General features: G+C 44.2%; 1 protein-coding gene across 1 annotated transcript in view; it reads left to right on the top strand.

Annotated features, from left to right (window-relative positions):
- The window catches only part of LOC106592286 (cAMP-dependent protein kinase catalytic subunit alpha), a 24,026-nt gene extending 3,597 nt beyond the window's left edge, over positions 1-20,429 (top strand). The window contains exons 3-10 of the mRNA XM_082967079.1: positions 648-776; positions 2,801-2,899; positions 3,008-3,090; positions 7,103-7,229; positions 10,253-10,348; positions 10,965-11,087; positions 17,526-17,690; positions 18,008-20,429. Coding sequence (XP_082823205.1) covers positions 648-776; positions 2,801-2,899; positions 3,008-3,090; positions 7,103-7,229; positions 10,253-10,348; positions 10,965-11,087; positions 17,526-17,690; positions 18,008-18,133 — 948 coding nt within the window. The 3' untranslated portion in view covers positions 18,134-20,429. The remainder of the gene's footprint in view (positions 1-647; positions 777-2,800; positions 2,900-3,007; positions 3,091-7,102; positions 7,230-10,252; positions 10,349-10,964; positions 11,088-17,525; positions 17,691-18,007) is intronic.
- The last annotated feature ends 70 nt before the right edge of the window (positions 20,430-20,499 follow it).

Raw genomic sequence — 20,499 nt, 5'->3', positions numbered from 1 at the left:
CAATTTTGATAAACTCCTAAAACTACTGGGTGAAATACCACAGTGTGCCATCACAGCAGCAAGATGTGTGACCTGTTGCCACAAGAAAAGGTCAACCAGTGAAGAACAAACACCATTGTAAATACAACCCATATTTATGTCTATTTATTTTCCCTTTTGTACTTTAACCATTTGTACATCGTTACAACACTGTATATAGACATAATATGACATTTGAAATGCCTTTATTCTTTTGGAACTTTTGTGAGTGTAATGTTTACTGTTAATTTTTATTGTTTATTTCACTTTTGTTTATTATCTATTTCACTTGCTTTGGCAATGTCATCATATGTTTCCCATGCCAATAAAACCCTTACATTGAAATGTACATTGAATTGAGAGAGAAACTGGATAACTGATTCTTGTCATATCTGAATAATGAAATGCTGCTCATGTGGCAATACTTGATTGTGGAAGACTGCATCCGCCCGCCCGCCCGTGTGTGTGTGTGTGTGTGTGTCTGTGTGTGTGTGTTAGATGACATTCTCATTCTCTCCCTATCATTCCTAAGCCGATGATGATCAGGCATGTGCCGTGTACACATGACACACACACACACACACACACACACACACTCTGTAAGCGTTTCTCTGTGGCCCTCTCCTCAGAACACAGCGAGTCTGGAGCAGTTTGAGCGGTTGAAAACTCTGGGTACGGGTTCGTTTGGCCGCGTCATGCTGGTCAAGCACAAAGAGACCGGGCAACACTTTGCCATGAAGATCCTCAACAAGCAGAAGGTCAGCAGGGTTCCCGGGGTTAGAGGTCAGAGGTTAGGGAAGTTTCAAAAGAGTACCATCGCACTCTTCCAAAAGGTCAGTTTGAGCGTAAAACCCATGAATCCAGATTCGTTAAAAAGTGTTAGGGCGGTGTTTCCCAGGCCTGGTCCTGGGGACCCCAAGGGCTGCACATTTCTGGTTTAGCTCTACCACGACACACCTGATTCATTTCATCAAGGCTTGATGAAGTGTTTATTTCAATCAGGTGTGTTAGTGTTAGGCCAAAACAACAATGTGCACCACTTTGGTTCCCAGGACCTGGATTGGGAGACGCTGGGTTAGAGGGTCGGAGGTTAGAAATTAGAGGCTCTGGGTAGAAGTTGGCTGTAGTCAAATTGACAGATTTAGGATCAGCTTACCTAAATTTAATGTATATTTTAAATATACACTTATTTACTTTATTGAACAGATCGAGAGAGACAGGATGAGGGGAAAGATGGAGAGCAGAAGGATGAGGTGAAAGAGAGAAAGGAAGGATCAGGGGAAAGAGAGAGAGAGGATGATAGAAAGAGGAGGGATGAGGGGAAGATAGAGAGGAAGGAGGAGGGGAAAGATGGAGAGAGGAAGGATGAGGGGAAAGATAGGATGAGGGGAGAAAGAGAGGATGATAGAAAGAGGAGGGATGAGGGGAAAGATGGAGAGAGGAAGGATGAGGGGAAAGATGGAGAGAGGAAGGATGAGGGGAAAGATAGAGAGGAAGGATGAGGGGAAAGAGAGAGAGGAAGGATGAGGGGAAGATAGAAAGAGGAGGGATGAGGGGAAAGAGAGAGAGAGGAGGGATGAGGGGAAAGATAGAAAGAGGAGGGATGAGGGGAAAGAGTGAGAGAGGAAGGATGAGGGGAAAGATAGAGAGAGGAAGAATGAGGGGAAAGATAGGGATGAGGGGAAGAGAGGAAGGATGAGGGGAAAGAGAGAGAGAGGTTAAGTCAAAGGGCAGTAAGCAGTAAGATTCATGTGTGTGGGAGTCTGTGACATTACCACTACACCCTTCCCCAATTCTAACTGGTAGAGGGGAAAACACTGACCTGATCTGGAGCAACTTCATCCTACTGCAGGTCAGCAAGGTGATAGGGGTCAGGGGTCAGGATGACATCATCACTAGGGGAGGTGATAGGTTCAATAAAAACATAATGACCATACATTGTGTTTCATCCTCTTTCTTTCACTGCTTCCTCTTCACTCTCCCCCTCTCTCGCTCTCTCTTTCTCTCTCTCTTTCTCTCTCGCACTCTGTCTCTCTCTCTTTCTCTCTCTCTCTCTTTCTCTCTCGCACTCTGTCTCTCTCTCTCTGTCTCTCTCTCTCTCTGTCTCTCTCTTTCTCGCTCTCTCTTTTTCTCTCTCTCTTTCGCTCTCTCTTTGTCTCTCTCTCTCTCGCTCTCTGTCTCTCTCGCTCTCTCTTTCTCTCTCGCTCTCTCTCTCTCTCTTTCTCTCTCTCTCTCTCTCTCTCTCACTCTCTCTCTCGCTCTCTGTCTCTCTCTCTCTTTCTCTCTCTCTCTCGTTCTCTCTTTGTCTCTCTCTCTTTCTCGCTCTCTCTCTTTCTCTCTCGCTCTCTGTCTCTCTCGCTCTCTCTCTCGCTCTCTCTTTCTCTCTCTCTTTCTCTCTTGCTCTCTCTCTCTCTCGCTCTCTCTTTCTCTCTTGCTCTGTCTGTCTCTCTCTGTCTCTGTCTCTCTCTGTCTCTGTCTCTCTCTGTCTCTGTCTCTCTCTGTCTCTCTCAGGTTGTAAAGCTGAAACAGATAGAACATACTCTCTGTCTCTCTCGCTGTCTGTCTCTCTCTGTCTCTGTCTGTCTCTGTCTCTCTGTCTCTGTCTCTCTCTGTCTCTCTCAGGTTGTAAAGCTGAAACAGATAGAACATACTCTGTCTCTCTCTGTCTCTGTCTCTCTCTCTCTCTCTGTCTTTGTCTCTCTGTCTCTGTCTCTCTCTGTCTCTCTCAGGTTGTAAAGCTGAAACAGATAGAACATACTCTGTCTCTCTCTGTCTCTCTCAGGTTGTAAAGCTGAAACAGATAGAACATACTCTGAATGAGAAGCGTATTCTAACGGCTGTCAGCTTCCCTTTCCTGGTACAAGTAGAGTTCTCCTTCAAGGTACACACTATCTCTGTGTGTGTGTGTGTGTGTGTGTGTGTGTGTGTGTGTGTGTGTGTGTGTGTGTCTCTGAGTGTGTATCAGTAACAGATCCTGTCTGTTCTGCAGGACAACACTAACCTGTACATGGTGATGGAGTATGTACCTGGTGGAGAGATGTTCTCTCATCTACGACGAATCGGCAGGTTCAGGTACGTCTACACAGCAGAGCTGAGCAGTCTGAAATCCCACTGAATGCTCACGGAGCGCTCAACTCCTCGCTCACAGAGCGGTCTGGCGCTCAACTCCTCGCTCACAGAGCGGTCCGGCGCTCAACTCCTCGCTCACAGAGCGGTCTGGCGCTCAACTCCTCGCTCACAGAGCGGTCTGGCGCTCAACTCCTCGCTCACAGAGCGGTCCGGCGCTCAACTCCTCGCTCACAGAGCGGTCTGGCGCTCAACTCCTCGCTCACAGAGCGGTCTGGCGCTCAACTCCTCGCTCACAGAGCGGTCTGGCGCTCAACTCCTCGCTCACAGAGCGGTCTGGCGCTCAACTCCTCGCTCACAGAGCGGTCCGGCGCTCAACTCCTCGCTCACAGAGCGGTCCGGCGCTCAACTCCTCGCTCACAGAGCGGTCCGGCGCTCAACTCCTCGCTCACAGAGCGGTCTGGCGCTCAACTCCTCGCTCACAGAGCGGTCTGGCGCTCAACTCCTCGCTCACAGAGCGGTCTGGCGCTCAACTCCTCGCTCACAGAGCGGTCTGGCGCTCAACTCCTCGCTCACAGAGCGGTCCGGCGCTCAACTCCTCGCTCACAGAGCGGTCTGGCGCTCAACTCCTCGCTCACAGAGCGGTCTGGCGCTCAACTCCTCGCTCACAGAGTGGTCCGGCACTCAACTCCTCGCTCACAGAGTGGTCCGTCGCTCAACTCCTCGCTCACGTCCTTTCCCTCGCTAAAAATCACTCACACGACTACCGTTCCAAATTCACTCCATTCATTTTGTTGTATAAAAAAAGCTCCTTTAACAAACTCCTCATCTACTTTTGTGACTTTGTACCGTTTGGTTTTGAAGCAGGCTGTCTTAAGAAGCTTCAACATCCTGTCATATGCTATTGAACCAGGAACTAGCTGATGATATGCTGCTGCTGTGTTAAAAATGACAGTATTTTTCTCTCATTCATTGACGATCAGATACTTCAGTCGGTTCTGTTGTCCTCACATTTATCAGTTGATAGACAACTTAACACTGTTACACACTTAGACTCCTGTTTTTTAACAATAGCCTAAATAAACATCTCCTGTAAACATCTCCTGTAAACATCTGTAAACATCTCCTGTAAACATCTCCTGTAGACATCTCCTGTAAACATCTCCTGTAGACATCTCCTGTAAACATCTCCTGTAGACATCTCCTGTAAACATCTCCTGTGCTGCTGCATGGGTCCATTGGTTGTCTTACTGTCTGTTACACAGGCTGTGACCTATTTCTTGGTTGACTCATATCAACATCTCTGCATGTGGGGTAGGCTAAAGAAATACAACAGAATAGGCCTAATTAAAAGAGCAGTGATGATGGAAATGCTAAATGCTAAAGTGCTGGGTAGAGCATATGACTGGAGCTGGTGGCAGAGAGGCCGACACTCCAAACATTTTTATATCCGCTCCTCGCTCCACTACAGCTCCACTCCACACACACACACACACACACACACACACACACACACACACACACACACACACACACACACACACACACACACACACACACACCCCCCCCCCCCCCCCCCCTATGCTACTGGATTGGGCTAGATTGTAGATTCTATTCAAATTCAATGTAATAGAATAGAATCAAGTCTATCCTCCTTTATTCTATTCTACTGTATTCTATTTAGTTACTGTAGTACTGTCATCTATTCTACTGTATTCTATTTAGTTACTGTAGTACTGTCAACTATTCTACTGTATTCTATTTAGTTACTGTAGTACTGTCATCTATTCTACTTTATTATATTTAGTTACTGTAGTACTGTCAACTATTCTACTGTATTCTATTTAGTTACTGTAGTACTGTCATCTATTCTACTGTATTCTATTTAGTTACTGTAGTGCTGTCATCTATTCTACTGTATTCTGTTTAGTTACTGTAGTGCTGTCATCTATTCTACTGTATTCTATTTAGTTACAGTAGTGCTGTCATCTATTTTACTGTATTATGTTTAGTTACTGTAGTGCTGTCATCTATTCTACTGTGTTCTATTTAGTTACTGTAGTGCTGTCATCTATTCTACTGTATTATATTTAGTTACTGTAGTGCTGTCATCTATTCTACTGTATTCTATTTAGTTACTGTAGTGCTGTCATCTATTCTACTGTATTATATTTAGTTACTGTAGTGCAGTCATCTATTCTACTGTGTTCTATTTAGTTACTGTAGTGCTGTCATATATTCTACTGTATTATATTTAGTTACTGTAGTGCTGTCATCTATTCTACTGTGTTCTATTTAGTTACTGTAGTGCTGTCATCTATTCTACTGGATTATATTTAGTTACTGTAGTGCTGTCATCTATTCTACTGTATTATGTTTAGTTACTGTAGTGCTGTCATCTATTCTACTGTATTATGTTTAGTTACTGTAGTGCTGTCATCTATTCTACTGTATTATGTTTAGTTACTGTAGTGCTGTCATCTATTCTACTGTATTATGTTTAGTTACTGTAGTGCAGTCATCTATTCTACTGTATTATGTTTAGTTACTGTAGTGCTGTCATCTATTCTACTGTATTATGTTTAGTTACTGTAGTGCTGTCATCTATTCTACTGTATTATGTTTAGTTACTGTAGTGCTGTCATCTATTCTACTGTATTATGTTTAGTTACTGTAGTGCTGTCATCTATTCTACTGTATTATGTTTAGTTACTGTAGTGCTGTCATCTATTCTACTGTATTATGTTTAGTTACTGTAGTGCAGTCATCTATTCTACTGTATTATGTTTAGTTACTGTAGTGCTGTCATCTATTCTACTGTATTATGTTTAGTTACTGTAGTGCTGTCATCTATTCTACTGTATTATGTTTAGTTACTGTAGTGCAGTCATCTATTCTACTGTATTATGTTTAGTTACTGTAGTGCTGTCATCTATTTTACTGTATTATGTTTAGTTACTGTAGTGCTGTCATCTATTCTACTGTATTATGTTTAGTTACTGTAGTGCTGTCATCTATTCTACTGTATTATGTTTAGTTACTGTAGTGCTGTCATCTATTCTACTGTATTATGTTTAGTTACTGTAGTGCTGTCATCTATTCTACTGTATTATGTTTAGTTACTGTAGTGCTGTCATCTATTCTACTGTATTATGTTTAGTTACTGTAGTGCTGTCATCTATTCTACTGTATTATGTTTAGTTACTGTAGTGCTGTCATCTATTCTACTGTATTATGTTTAGTTACTGTAGTGCTGTCATCTATTCTACTGTATTATGTTTAGTTACTGTAGTGCTGTCATCTATTCTACTGTATTATGTTTAGTTACTGTAGTGCTGTCATCTATTCTACTGTATTATGTTTAGTTACTGTAGTGCTGTCATCTATTCTACTGTATTATGTTTAGTTACTGTAGTGCTGTCATCTATTCTACTGTATTATGTTTAGTTACTGTAGTGCTGTCATCTATTCTACTGTATTATGTTTAGTTACTGTAGTGCTGTCATCTATTCTACTGTATTATGTTTAGTTACTGTAGCGCTGTCATCTATTCTACTGTATTATGTTTAGTTACTGTAGCGCTGTCATCTATTCTACTGTATTATGTTTAGTTACTGTAGCGCTGTCATCTATTCTACTGTATTATGTTTAGTTACTGTAGCGCTGTCATCTATTCTACTGTATTATGTTTAGTTACTGTAGTGCTGTCATCTATTCTACTGTATTATGTTTAGTTACTGTAGCGCTGTCATCTATTCTACTGTATTATGTTTAGTTACTGTAGCGCTGTCATCTATTCTACTGTATTATGTTTAGTTTCTGTTCTACTGTCATCTATTCTACTGTTGTTGTCTTCTCTGCTTATTTGCTTATTCATCTCTCTCTCTCCATCTCTCTCACTCTCTCCCTTCGTCTCTCTCTCTTTCTCTCTCTCCCTTCCTCTCTCTCTCTCTCCATCTCTCTCACTCTCTCCCTTCCTCTCTCTCTCACTCTCTCCCTTCCTCTCTCTCTCGTGTAGTGAGCCTCATGCTCGGTTCTACGCGGCTCAGATTGTCCTCACCTTTGAGTACCTGCACGCCCTGGACCTCATCTACCGAGACCTGAAACCGGAGAACCTGCTCATAGACCAGCAGGGCTACATACAGGTGACATAGCATGACATAGAGCTACATACAGGTGACATAGGACGATATAGAGCTGCGTACAGGTGACATAGGATGACGTAAAGCTACATACAGGTAATTTAACCTGATGTAGGGCTATGGACAGGTGACATAAACTGACATAAGGCTATGTACGGGCTACACACATTAAGTTGTAATATTTTTATTTAGGATGTTATAAACGGGACAAAACCGAGGCGGGGAATCAAAGGATTGTTGACAACATGTAAACTATATTTCCTCTCCAAGTCTTTATTGAAAAAAGACAAATGTGCACAATAAGCACTTGTTGTTTCTCAAATACAGTGCATTCAGAAGGTATTCAGACGCCTTGACTTTTCCAACATTTTGTTACGTTACAGCCTTGTTCTAAAATGAATTAAATCGTTTTTTCCCCTCATCAATCTACACGCAATACCCCATAATGTCAAAGCAAAAACAGGTTTTTAGTAAAAAAATTTTTTTAAATATTACATTTACATAAGTATTCAGACCCTTTACTCAGTACTTTGTTGAAGCACCTTTGGCAGCGATTACAGCCTTGAGTCTTCTTGGGTATGACGCTACAAGCTTGGCACACCTGTATTTGGGGAGTTTCTCCCATTCTTCTCTGCAGATCCTCTCAAGCTCTGTCAGGTTGGATGGGGAGTATCGCTGCACAGCTATTTTCAGGTTTCTCCGGAGATGTTCGATCGGGTTCAAGTCCGGGCTCTGGCTGGATCACTCAAGGACATTCAGAGACTAATCTGAAGCCACTCCTGCGTTGTCTTGGCTGTGTGCTTAGGGTAGTTGTCCTGTTGGAAGGTGAACCTTCGCCCCAGTTTGTGGTCCTGAGCGCTCTGGAACAGGTTTTCATCAAGGTTCTGTCTGTGCTCCGTTCATCTTTCCCTCAATCCTGAGTAGTCTCCCAGTCCCTGCCGCTGAAAAACATCCCCACAGCATGATGCTGCTACCAACATGCTTCATTGTAGGGATGGTGCCAGGTTTCCTCCAGATGTGATGCTTGGCATTCAGGCCAAATAGTTCAATCTTGGTTTCATCAGACCAGAGAATCTTGTTTCTCATGGTCTGAGAGTCTTTAGGTGCCTTTTGGGGAAAACTCCAAGCAGGCTGTCATGTGCCTTTTGCTGAGGAATGACACAGCATTCTGCAGCGATACGCCATCCCATCTGATTTGCTTAGTGGGACTATCATTTGTTTTTCAGGACAATGACCCAAAAACACCTCCAGGATGTGAAAGGTCTATTTGACCAAAAAGGAGAGTGGTAGAGTGTTGCATCAGATGACCTGGCCTCCACAATCACCCGACCTCAACCCAATTGAGATGGTTTGGGATGAGTTAGAACGCAAAGTGAAGGAAAAGCAGCCAACAAGCGCCCAGCATATGTGGGAACTCCTTTAAAACTGTTGGAAAAGCATTCCTCGTGAAGCTGGTTGAGAGAATGCCAAGAGTGTACAAAGCTGTGGCTACTTTGAAGAATCTAAAATATATTTTGATTTGTTTATCACTTTTTTTTGGTTACTACATGATTCCATTTCTGCTATTTCATAGTTTTGTTGTCTTCACTATTATTCTATGATGTAGAAAATAGTACAAATCCTTGAATGAGTAGGTGTGTCCAAACTTTTGACTGGTATTGTATATAAATACTGTATGTAAATAAGGTTTTTCTTTTTTATGAATTTGCAAACATTTCTAAACCTTTTCACTTTGTCACTATGGGGTATTGTGTATAGATTGATGAGGAACCTTTTTGTTTAATCCATTTTAGAAAAAGGTCATGGGATCTGAATTGTTGGTTAGCTAACTGGCCGATTTTAGCCATATTAGCATAGACGTGACGAGTGAAAACACCTCAAAACAAGACATGGTATCAATAACAAGATAAAACTAGTTGAAACGAACCACCTACTGTTCCCCACATGGCAGGTTCTTGTCATTGTTGCTTTCTGGCCGTTCAGAATCACAACAACACAAGGACTTCTACCCCATCAACGTCCGTGCATGGTTTTTGTGACGTTGTCAGCTAACCGTCTGTTATAAACCCTTCCTGTGTTTACAAACATTGCCGCACGAGGGCGATGCGCGCAAGTGGGAGTTCTTATAGAACGGCAGCAAAAAAACCTTTATTTACATGTTGCTTATGAGTGCATTTCACACTACTTTTGGATTATAATTGGATTTTATATGAATTTCCTGCTTAATATAATGTTTGTGTCATCATCGCAAATCAACTGCATTATACTTAAAAAAAACACTTCAGCTTCAACCAGTAAAATGGCTCTTTGGCTAGCTTTTGCTACAGCCTATATCAATGAGTGTTAGCATTATAGCTAATAACTGCTGCATCCAAAATATTTATTTTGCAGAGATCACAACCAAATATGATCTTAGTGACTGTTCAAGCAAGAATCAAAACATCATTGTAAGCATATGAGAACCCCCCAAAAAGTGAATTTGTTTAGAAGTAATAAAAACTTAAATCAAAGATATGTTGAATGGGAGCAGATGGCGATGGCTTTCTCACTGCCGACAAGAGTTGCGCGCATCTGTGCGTGACGTCAGAGTGTCGTGTCCTGGAAAGGGTTCTATTACATGCACTTACTGTATATGTCTGTGTACCAGGCTCTACAACAGTGGTTTATAGCGCAGTCTCTGCTTCCCCCTAGTGGGAAACAGGGGTACTGCAGATTCCTCTGTAGCTACTATTTAACTACTGCGTAACTGCTGTCTTTATAACAAAATATTTCCCTCCTCCTGTCTCTCTCTCAATTCAATTCAAAGGGCTTTATTGGGATGGGAAACATATGTTAACATTGCCAAAACAAGTGAAATAGATCATAAACAAAGGTGAAATAAGCAATCACAAATGAACAGTAAAAATTACACTCACAAAGTTTCAAAGGAATAGAGACATTTCAAATGTCATTATGGCTATGTACAGTGTTATAACAATGTGCAAATAAATATGGGTTGTATTTTCAATGGTCTCTCTCTCTCTCAGGTGACAGATTTTGGTTTTGCTAAGCGTGTGAAAGGTCGAACCTGGACACTGTGTGGAACCCCAGAGTACCTGGCCCCAGAGATCATCCTCAGCAAGGTGAGCCGCAATGGAGGCCCAGTGGCGTAGCACTGAATGGGATTCTGTGCAACTACTTTAATGGAACCAAAATGGAGGAGGCAGCTGTCCCTGTGGCTTAGCACTGAATGGGATTCTGTGCAACTACTTTACTGGTATCAAAATGGAGGAGGCAGCTGTCCCTGAGGCATTACTTTACTACAGACCTCATATACTTTCTCTCTCTACCTCCAAACCTCAATGTAACACTCAACATGTTAAATCTCCTCTCTCCCTCTTTACCTCCCTACCTCCCTTCCTCTGTCCCTCCCTCCCTCCCCCCTCCGTCCCTCCCTCTCCCCCTCCCTCCTTCACCCTCTCTCCCCACTCCCTCCTTTCTCCCTCTCCTCCTCCCCTCCCTCCCCCCTCCGTCCCTCCCTCCCTCCTTTCCCCTCTCTCCCCCCTCCCTCCCTCCCCTCCTTCCCCCCTCCCTCCTCCCTCCCTCCCCCTCCCTCCTTTCTCCCTCTCCCACTGCCCTCATTCCCCCCCTCACTCCCTCCCCTCCCTCACTCCCTCCTCCCCTCCCCTCCCTCCTCCCCTCCCTCCCTCCCTCCCTCCTCCCCCTTCCCTTCCCTCCTCCCTCTCTCTCCCTCTCCAGGGGTATAACAAGGCGGTAGACTGGTGGGCGTTGGGTGTGTTGGTCTATGAGATGGCAGCCGGTTACCCTCCCTTCTTCGCTGACCAGCCCATACAAATTTACGAGAAGATCGTCTCTGGGAAGGTGAGCTGGGCTAGTGTAACGGACATAAGTACGTGCCGTAAGATCTCTCCATAGCTAGCTTGAAATGTCGCCAATGGAGCTATCCAATAGGATCCTTTTCTAGAGCACAACTGGTTGGCGCGTTGTTAAGGAGGGCGGTCACGTGTGTTAGCGAGGCAGAGGGCTCTGGGTTTGGGATAGTTTACCCGGAGTTGTAGTCAGAGAGGGAAAAAGCTAATACTGCTAAACTAGCATACTGACTGGGTTTCACTAGGCTGTGTTGCAAGTGGCACCTTTCCCTTTACGAACTACTTTTGACCAGGGCCATATCACCCGTTTCCCTTTATGAATACTTTTGACCAGGGCCATATCACCTGTTTCCCTTGATGATCTACTTTTGACCAGGGCCATATCACCCGTTTCCCTTTATGAATACTTTTGACCAGGGCCATATCACCCGTTTCCCTTTATGAATACTTTTGACCAGGGCCATATCACCTGTTTCCCTTGATGATCTACTTTTGACCAGGGCCATATCACCCGTTTCCCTTTATGAATACTTTTGACCAGGGCCATATCACCTGTTTCCCTTGATGATCTACTTTTGACCAGGGCCATATCACCCGTTTCCCTTTATGAATACTTTTGACCAGGGCCATATCACCTGTTTCCCTTGATGATCTACTTTTGACCAGGGCCATATCACCCGTTTCCCTTTATGAATACTTTTGACCAGGGCCATATCACCCGTTTCCCTTTATGAATACTTTTGACCAGGGCCATATCACCCGTTTCCCTTTATGAATACTTTTGACCAGGGCCATATCACCTGTTTCCCTTGATGATCTACTTTTGACCAGGGCCATATCACCCGTTTCCCTTTATGAATACTTTTGACCAGGGCCATATCACCCGTTTCCCTTTATGAATACTTTTGACCAGGGCCATATCACCTGTTTCCCTTGATGATCTACTTTTGACCAGGGCCATATCACCCGTTTCCCTTTATGAATACTTTTGACCAGGGCCATATCACCCGTTTCCCTTTATGAATACTTTTGACCAGGGCCATATCACCTGTTTCCCTTGATGATCTACTTTTGACCAGGGCCATATCACCCGTTTCCCTTTATGAATACTTTTGACCAGGGCCATATCACCCGTTTCCCTTTATGAATACTTTTGACCAGGGCCATATCACCCGTTTCCCTTTATGAATACTTTTGACCAGGGCCATATCACCCGTTTCCCTTTATGAATACTTTTGACCAGGGCCATGGCACCCGTTTCCCTTTATGAATACTTTTGACCAGGGCCATATCACCTGTTTCCCTTTATGAATACTTTTGACCAGGGCCATATCACCCGTTTCCCTTTATGAATACTTTTGACCAGGGCCATGGCACCCGTTTCCCTTTATGACCTACTTTTGACCAGGGCCACATCACTTTGTGTGTAACACTTTGCACTATTGAAACATACATGCAACTATAATATATCGACTATAATCACAGCATTATTTCAAAAACACAACTCGAGTTTCATTCCAAATGTCCCAGTCAGGAACAAAGTGTGTTGCGTGGAGTGCGTGATGACACAGCCGTCAGAGAAGGTAGGGTCACACAGGGAGATGATCTGCTCACACCTCTCTTCTGTAGAGACGCTGAATGTCGCCTAAAAGTGACCGGTTTGCATCCCTGGGTAGTCTGTCTTTGGACTCAGTGCTTCAGTGTTCTGACACTCCTAGAATGGATCCCTATGGGCCCTGTTCAAATGTAGTGCGCTATTTAGGGCATAGGATGCCATTTGGGACTTCTACCTACCCTACACTATATATATACATTTGAAGTTGTTTTTCAAACACTCCACAAATGTATTTTTAACAAACTATAGTTTTGGCAAGTCGGTTAGGACATCTACTTCATGCATGACACAAGTCATCTTTCCAACAATTGTTTACAGACAGATTATTTCACTTATAATTTACTGTATCACAATTCCAGTGGGTCAGAAGTTTACATACACTAAGTTGGCTGTGCCTTTAAACAGCTTGGATAATTCCAGAAAAATGATGTCATGGCTTTAGAAGCTTCTGATAGGCTAATTGACATAATTTGAGTCAATTGGAGGTGTACCTGTGGATGTATTTCAAGGCCTACCTTCAAACTCAGTGCCTCTTTGCTTGACATCATGGGAAAGTCAAAAGAAATCAGCCAAGACCTCAGAAAAGAAATTGTAGACCTCCTCAAGTCTGGTTCATCCTTGTGAGCAATTTCCAAACGCCTGAAGGTACCACGTTCATCTGTACAAACAATAGTACGCAAGTATAAACACCATGGGACCACGCAGCCGTCATACTGCTCAGGAAGGAGACGTTTTCTGTCTCCTAGAGATGAATGCACTTTGGTGCGAAAAGTGCAAATCAATCCCAGAACAACAGCAAGGACCTTGTGAAGATGCTTGAGGAAACAGGTACAAAAGTATCTATATCCACAGTAAAACGAGTCCTATATCGACATAACCTGAAAGGCCGCTCAGCAAGGAAGAAGCCACTGCTCCAAAACTGCCATAAAAAAGCCAGACTACGGTTTGCAACTGCACATAGGGACAAAGATCGTACTTTTTGGAGAAATGTCCTCTGGTCTGATGAAACAAAAATAGAACTGTTTGGCAATAATGACCATTGTTATGTTTGGAGGAAAAAGGGGGAGGCTTGCAAGCCGAAGAACACCATACCAACCATGAAGCATGGGGGTGGCAGCATCATGTTGTGGGTGTGCTTTGCTACAGGAGGGACTGGTGCACTTCACAAAATAGATGCCATCATGAGGGAGGAAAATTATGTGGATATATTGAAGCAACATCTCAAGACTTATTTCAGGAAGTTAAAGCTTGGTCGCAAATGGGTCTTTCAAATAGACAATGACCCCAAGCAATGACCCCAAGGTTGTGGCAAAATGGCTGAAGGACAACAAAGTCAAGGTATTGGAGTGGCCATCACAAAGCCCTGACCTCAATCCTATAGAAAATGTGTGGGCAGAACTGAAAAAGCTTGTGAGAGCAAGGAGGCCTACAAACCTGACTCAGTTACACCAGCTCTGTCAGGAGGAATGGGCCAAAATTCACCCAACTTATTGTGGGAAGCTTGTGGAAGGCTACCCGAAACGTTTGACCCAAGTTAAACAATTTAAAGGCAATGCTACCAAACACTAATTGAGTCTATGTAAACTTCTGACCCGCTGGGAATGTGATGAAATAAATAAAATCTGAAATAAATCATTCTCTCTACTATTATTCTGACATTTCACATTCTTAAAATAAAGTGGTGATCCTAACTGACCAAAAACAGAGAATGTTTACTTGGATTAAATGTCAGCAATTGTGAAAAACGGAGTTTAAATGTATTTGGTGTATGTAAACATCTGACTTATATATACTGCTCAAAAAAATAAAGGGAACACTTAAACAACACATCCTAGATCTGAATGAAAGAAATAATCTTATTAAATACTTTTTTCTTTACATAGTTGAATGTGCTGACAACAAAATCACACAAACATAATCAATGGAAATCCAATTTATCAACCCATGGAGGTCTGGATTTGGAGTCACACTCAAAATTAAAGTGGAAAACCACACTACAGGCTGATCCAACTTTGATGTAATGTCCTTAAAACAAGTCAAAATGAGGCTCAGTAGTGTGTCTGGCCTCCACGTGCCTGTATGACCTCCCTACAACGCCTGGGCATGCTCCTGATGAGGTGGCGGATGGTCTCCTGAGGGATCTCCTCCCAGACCTGGACTAAAGCATCCGCCAACTCCTGGACAGTCTGTGGTGCAACGTGGCGTTGGTGGATGGAGCGAGACATGATGTCCCTTATGTGCTCAATTGAATTCAGGTCTGGGAAACAGGCGGGCCAGTCCATAGCATCAATGCCTTCCTCTTGCAGGAACTGCTGACACACTCCAGCCACATGAGGTCTAGCATTGTCTTGCATTAGGAGGAACCCAGGGCCAGCATATGGTCTCACAAGGGGTCTGAGGATCTCATCTCGGTACCTAATGGCAGTCAGGCTACCTCTGGCGAGCACATGGAGGGCTGTGCGGCTCCCCAAAGAAATGCCACCCCACACCATGACTGACCCACCGCCAAACCGGTGATGCTGGAGGATGTTGCAGGCAGCAGAACGTTCTCCACGGCGTCTCCAGACTCTGTCACGTCTGTCACATGTGCTCAGTGTGAACCTGCTTTCATCTGTGAAGAGCACAGGGCGCCAGTGGCGAATTTGCCAATCTTGGTGTTCTCTGGCAAATGCCAAACATCCTGTACGGTGTTGGGCTGTAAGCACAACCCCCACCTGTGGACGTCGGGCCCTCATACCACCCTCATGGAGTCTGTTTCTGACCGTTTGAGCAGACACATGCACATTTGTGGCCTGCTGGAGGTCATTTTGCAGGGCTCTGGCAGTGCTTCTCCTGCTCCTCCTTGCACAAAGGCGGAGGTAGCGGTCCTGCTACTGGGTTGTTGCCCTCCTACGGCCTCCTCCACGTCTCCTGATGTACTGGCCTGTCTCCTGGTAGCGCCTCCTTGCTCTGGACACTACGCTGACAGACACAGCAAACATTCTTGCCACAGCTCGCATTGATGTGCCATCCTGGATGAGCTGCACTACCTGAGCCACTTGTGTGGGTTGTAGACTCCGTCTCATGCTACCACTAGAGTGAAAGCACCGCCAGCATTCAAAAGTGACCAAAACATCAGCCAGGAAGCATAGGAACTGAGAAGTGGTCTGTGGTCCCCACCTGCAGAACCACTCCTTTATTGGGGGTGTCTTGCTAATTGCCTATAATTTTCACCTGTTGTCTATTCCATTTGCACAACAGCATGTGGCAATTATTGTCAATCAGTGTTGCTTCCTAAGTGGACAGTTTGATTTCACAGAAGTGGGATTGACTTGGAGTTACATTGTGTTGTTTAAGTGTTCCCTTTATTTTTTTGAGCAGTGTATATGCTACCATTCAAAAGTTTGGGGTCACTTAGAAATATCATTTTTTGTTGTTGAAAGAAAAGCAAATGTTTTGTCCATTAAAAGAACATCAAATTCATCAGAAATACAGTGTAGACATTGTTAATGTTGTAAATGACTATTGCAGCTGGAAACGGCAGATTCTTTAAAAATTGAATATCTACATAGACGTACAGAGGCCCATTATCAGGAAACATCACTCATTTTTTCCAATGGCATGTTGTGTTAGCTAATCCAAGTTTATCATTTTCATAGGCTTAGCACAGCTGAAAACTGTTGTTCTGATTTCTCGCATGGAATAGCCTTCATTTCTCAGAACAAGAATAGACTGACAAGTTTCAGAAGAAAGTTCTTTGTTTCTGGCCATTTTGAGCCTGTAATCGAACCCACAAATGCTGATGCTCCAGATACTCAACTAGTCTAAAGAAGGCCAGTTTTATTGCTTCTTTAATTAGAACAACAGTTTTCAGCTGTGCTAACATAATTACAAAAGGGTTTTCTAATGATCAATTAGCCTTTCAAAATGATAAACTTGGATTAGCTAACACAACGTTTCATTGGAACACAGGAGTGATGGTTGCTGATAATGGGCCTCTGTACGCCTGTGTAGATATTCCATTAAAAATCAGCCGTTTCCAGCTACAACAGTCATTTACAACATTAACAACATCTACACTGTATTTCTGATCAAATTGATGTTAATCTAATGGACCACAAATGCGCTTTTCTTTCAAAAACAAGGATGTCTAAGTGAACCCAAACTTTTGAACGGTGGTGTGTGTGTGTGTGTGTGTGTGTGTGTGTGTGTGTGTGTGTGTGTGTGTGTGTGTGTGTGTGTGTGTGTGTGTGTGTGTGTGTGTGTGTGTGTGTGTGTGTGTGATTTGCCTGTCTAGTAATTTTAGATCAGCACTGAGATGAGAACCTGGTTTGCCTCTTCCTTCTAACATCTCTCCGCCCCTCTCCTTCTCTACTCTCCCACACTACCACTTCCCCTTTCCTCCTCCTCTATTCCCCCTCTCCTCTCCTCCTCCTTCTCTACTCTCCCACACTACCACTCCCCCTTCCTCTCCTCCTCTCCTCCCCCTCTCCACCCTCCCTCCTGTCCTCCCCCTCTCCATCCTCCACCCTCTCCTCTCCTCCCCATCGCCTCCTCACCCCTCCTCCCTCCTCCTCCACCTCCTCTCTTCCACCTCTCCTCCCCCTCTCCTCCCCTTCCTCTCCTCCACCCTCCTCTCTTCCCCCCATCTCCGCCTCTCCTCGCCCTCTCCTTCTATACTCTCCCACGCTACCACTCCCCCTTCCCCCCTCCTCTATTCCCCCTCCCCCCTCTCCTTCTCTACTCTCCCACACTACCACTCCCCCTTCTCCTCCTCCTCTATTCCCCCTCTCCTCTCTTCCCTCCTCTCCTCCCCCCTCTCCTCTCCTCCCCCAGGTGCGTTTCCCCTCCCACTTCAGCTCTGACCTGAAGGATCTGTTGAGGAATCTACTACAGGTGGACCTGACCAAGCGCTATGGCAACCTGAAGAACGGCGTCAACGACATCAAGGGACACAAGTGGTTCGCCACCACTGATTGGATCGCTGTATATCAGAGAAAGGTGAGTGGTGGGGGCTAACTGACATGTAGGGTACAGTACAATTCCAGGTAACTTTCTCAAAATGACCAGGTTTTCCAGAAATCCCCTTTGATCAAAGCACTTAACCCTCATTTCTCCTGTAAGGCGCTCTGGATAAGAACTAAGTGAATGTCATGTAAACAAATGTATTTATATGTTTGAATATGATAATTATACAGGAATCTGGTTTAGTAAAATGCAGTGATTGTTTCATAGATTTTTTAATATTTCTGTTTTATTCCTCTTCCTGTGTGTGTGTGTGTGTGCGTGCGTGTGCGTGCGTGTGTGTGTGTGTGTAGGTGGAGGCCCCGTTCGTTCCTAAGTTCAAAGGCCCAGGTGACACCAGCAACTTTGAGGAGTACGAAGAGGAGGAGATCAGAGTCTCCATCAGTGAACAATGTGCCAAGGAGTTCACTGACTTCTAGACCCAACCAGATAGAGAGGGATTGAAGGAAGAAGATAGGGAAGGGGGAGAGAGGGAGAAGGAATAAGGGAGGGAGAGAAGGAGAGGGAAGGAAGGAGTGGGAGAGGGGGAAGGAAGGAGAGAGAGGGCGAAGGAAGAAGAGAGCGAAGGAGAGGGAGAAGGAAGGAAAGAGGGAGAGAGATAGGGAGAAGGAAGAAGAGAGAGAAGGAGAGGGAGAAGGAAGGAAAGAGGGAGAGAGATAGGGAGAAGGAAGAAGAGAGAGAAGGAGAGGGAGAAGGAAGGAAAGAGGGAGAGAGATAGGGAGAAGGAAGAAGAGAGAGAAGGAGGGAGAGAGGGAAGGTAAACTGGAGTACTGTCTCCTGTTGACTCACAAGCACCAGCTACGAGAGGGAGAGAAGAAGAGAGGAAGATATGGAGAGGAGAGGAGAGTAAACCAGCAGTGTTGCCCTTTCTGTCCCATTTGTGTTTTTTCTACTGTTATTTATTTATTATTTAGTCTCTTTCTATGCTTCATCCTTTATGGAGTGTTGGAGTGGGACCTGTCTCTGTAACAACTGTCTCCTAACTACCATATTGGGACAGGGTCCTGTCTCTGTAATAATTGTCTCCTAACTACCATATTGGGAGAGGGCCATTCTCTGTAACAACTGTCTCCTAAGTACCATATTGGGACAGGGCCATTCTCTGTAACAACTGTCTCCTAACTACCACATTGGGACAGGACCATTCTCTGAAACAATTGTCTCCTAACTACCACATTGGGACAGGACCATTCTCTGAAACAACTGTCTCCTAAGTACCATATTGGGACAGGGTCATTCTCTGTAACAACTGTCTCCTAACTACCACATTGGGACAGGCACCTGTCTCTGTAACAACTGTCTCCTATGTACTAGGCTAGCATATTGTTCCACACATACTGGTATGCTTTCTGAATGGCCCCCTGTTCCCTATATAGTGCACTACTTTTTACCAGACCCCTATGGGCTCTGGTCAAAAGTAGTGCACTCTAAAGGGAATAGGGTGCCATTTGGGACAAACGCACAATACTCTGCACTCACCCCACCCTCCCCCTCTCCTACCCCCCCGGCGTGTGTCGTCGTCATCCCCCCAGGTGGACCAAGCTCGAGGAAGCTACAGAAGGTCTTGATGTTATTGTTTCCAGTCTGGTGTGTTCTTCCTGTCCTTGTGTTAATACATACACTCAACTGTACACTTCTGTCTTGACACTAGTTCCGTTCAGATGAATAATAATAATATGCCACATAGCAGATGCTTCTATCCAAAGTGACGGTCAGGTGTTCTGTTGTCTGGGTGTTGCCCAGCGGGAATTGAACCTCTAGTGCCGTGATGCTCTTATCAACTGAGCCTCGTGGAACCAGTTCATGTTCTGCCTTCTTAATGACCTGAATTCCTTTTCTCAAATCCGGCCTAGTAGTTTACTCATTCTCACGTTAAACACATCAGAACTCATTTGACATCTTGTATTAGAAAGGTGTAATTACATTCTCTAACTCAGTTGTCCAGGATTGGAAATACCATTATATTATCATTATTATTATTATTACATTGTCTTAACACTCTTCTCCTTTGAATACAATTCCATATTCTCTTCTACTCTTTAATGTCGTGTACCGTCGCCTAATATCATAGGGCACGTCCCAAATGACACCATATTCCCTACTTAGTGCACTACTTTTGACCCAGACCCTATAGAGTTCTCTGGTCAAGTGTAGTGCACTACTTTTGACCCAGGCCTATAGAGCTCTCTGGTCAAGAGTAGTGCATTAAGTAGGGCACAGTGTTCCATTTGGGACGTAACCGTGGACAGCTGTTTATCCCCTCCATCACAGTCTCCTCAATGTATTTCTAGGTCATCCTCCTCTCAGCCGTGGACAGGCACAATGCTGGTGTATATATATACTATATACATACTGTTGCACTTTCTAGGAAAATCCATAAGGCCTATAGTCTTTTTAAACCATATGACTGGGGTTGCACAATTCTAAATTCCCTGGTTTTCCACAAATCCTGGCTGGAAGATTCCTGGAAATATGAGGGGAATAAGCAGGAAATCCTGGACTCCTTCCACCAGGATTTCTGTAAAAACTGAGAATTTGGGGAAAGTTCGGGACTGAAGCAGCCCTATATGATCCTCAGCACTGCAAAGGAAGGTGTTTTAAAGACACTATCTAATACCACCACATGAAAAACAAAACAATAAAACACAAAGTGTAATATTTTGCAACTTGAGTATCAGTACAATAAAGTTTTACTTGATAAAATGACCAACACAAGGGATTGTGTGTGCTGTTTGTTTGCGTGATGTAGCTCAGTGGTTTCCAAACCTCTCGTTGTGGACCCTCA

This window comes from Salmo salar, chromosome 02 (assembly GCF_965601325.2).
Source record: "Salmo salar chromosome 02, fSalSal1, whole genome shotgun sequence".
Lineage (NCBI taxonomy): Eukaryota > Metazoa > Chordata > Actinopteri > Salmoniformes > Salmonidae > Salmo > Salmo salar.
The sequence above is the reverse complement of the archived record's forward strand: the minus strand, read 5'-3'. Positions and strand labels throughout refer to the sequence as shown.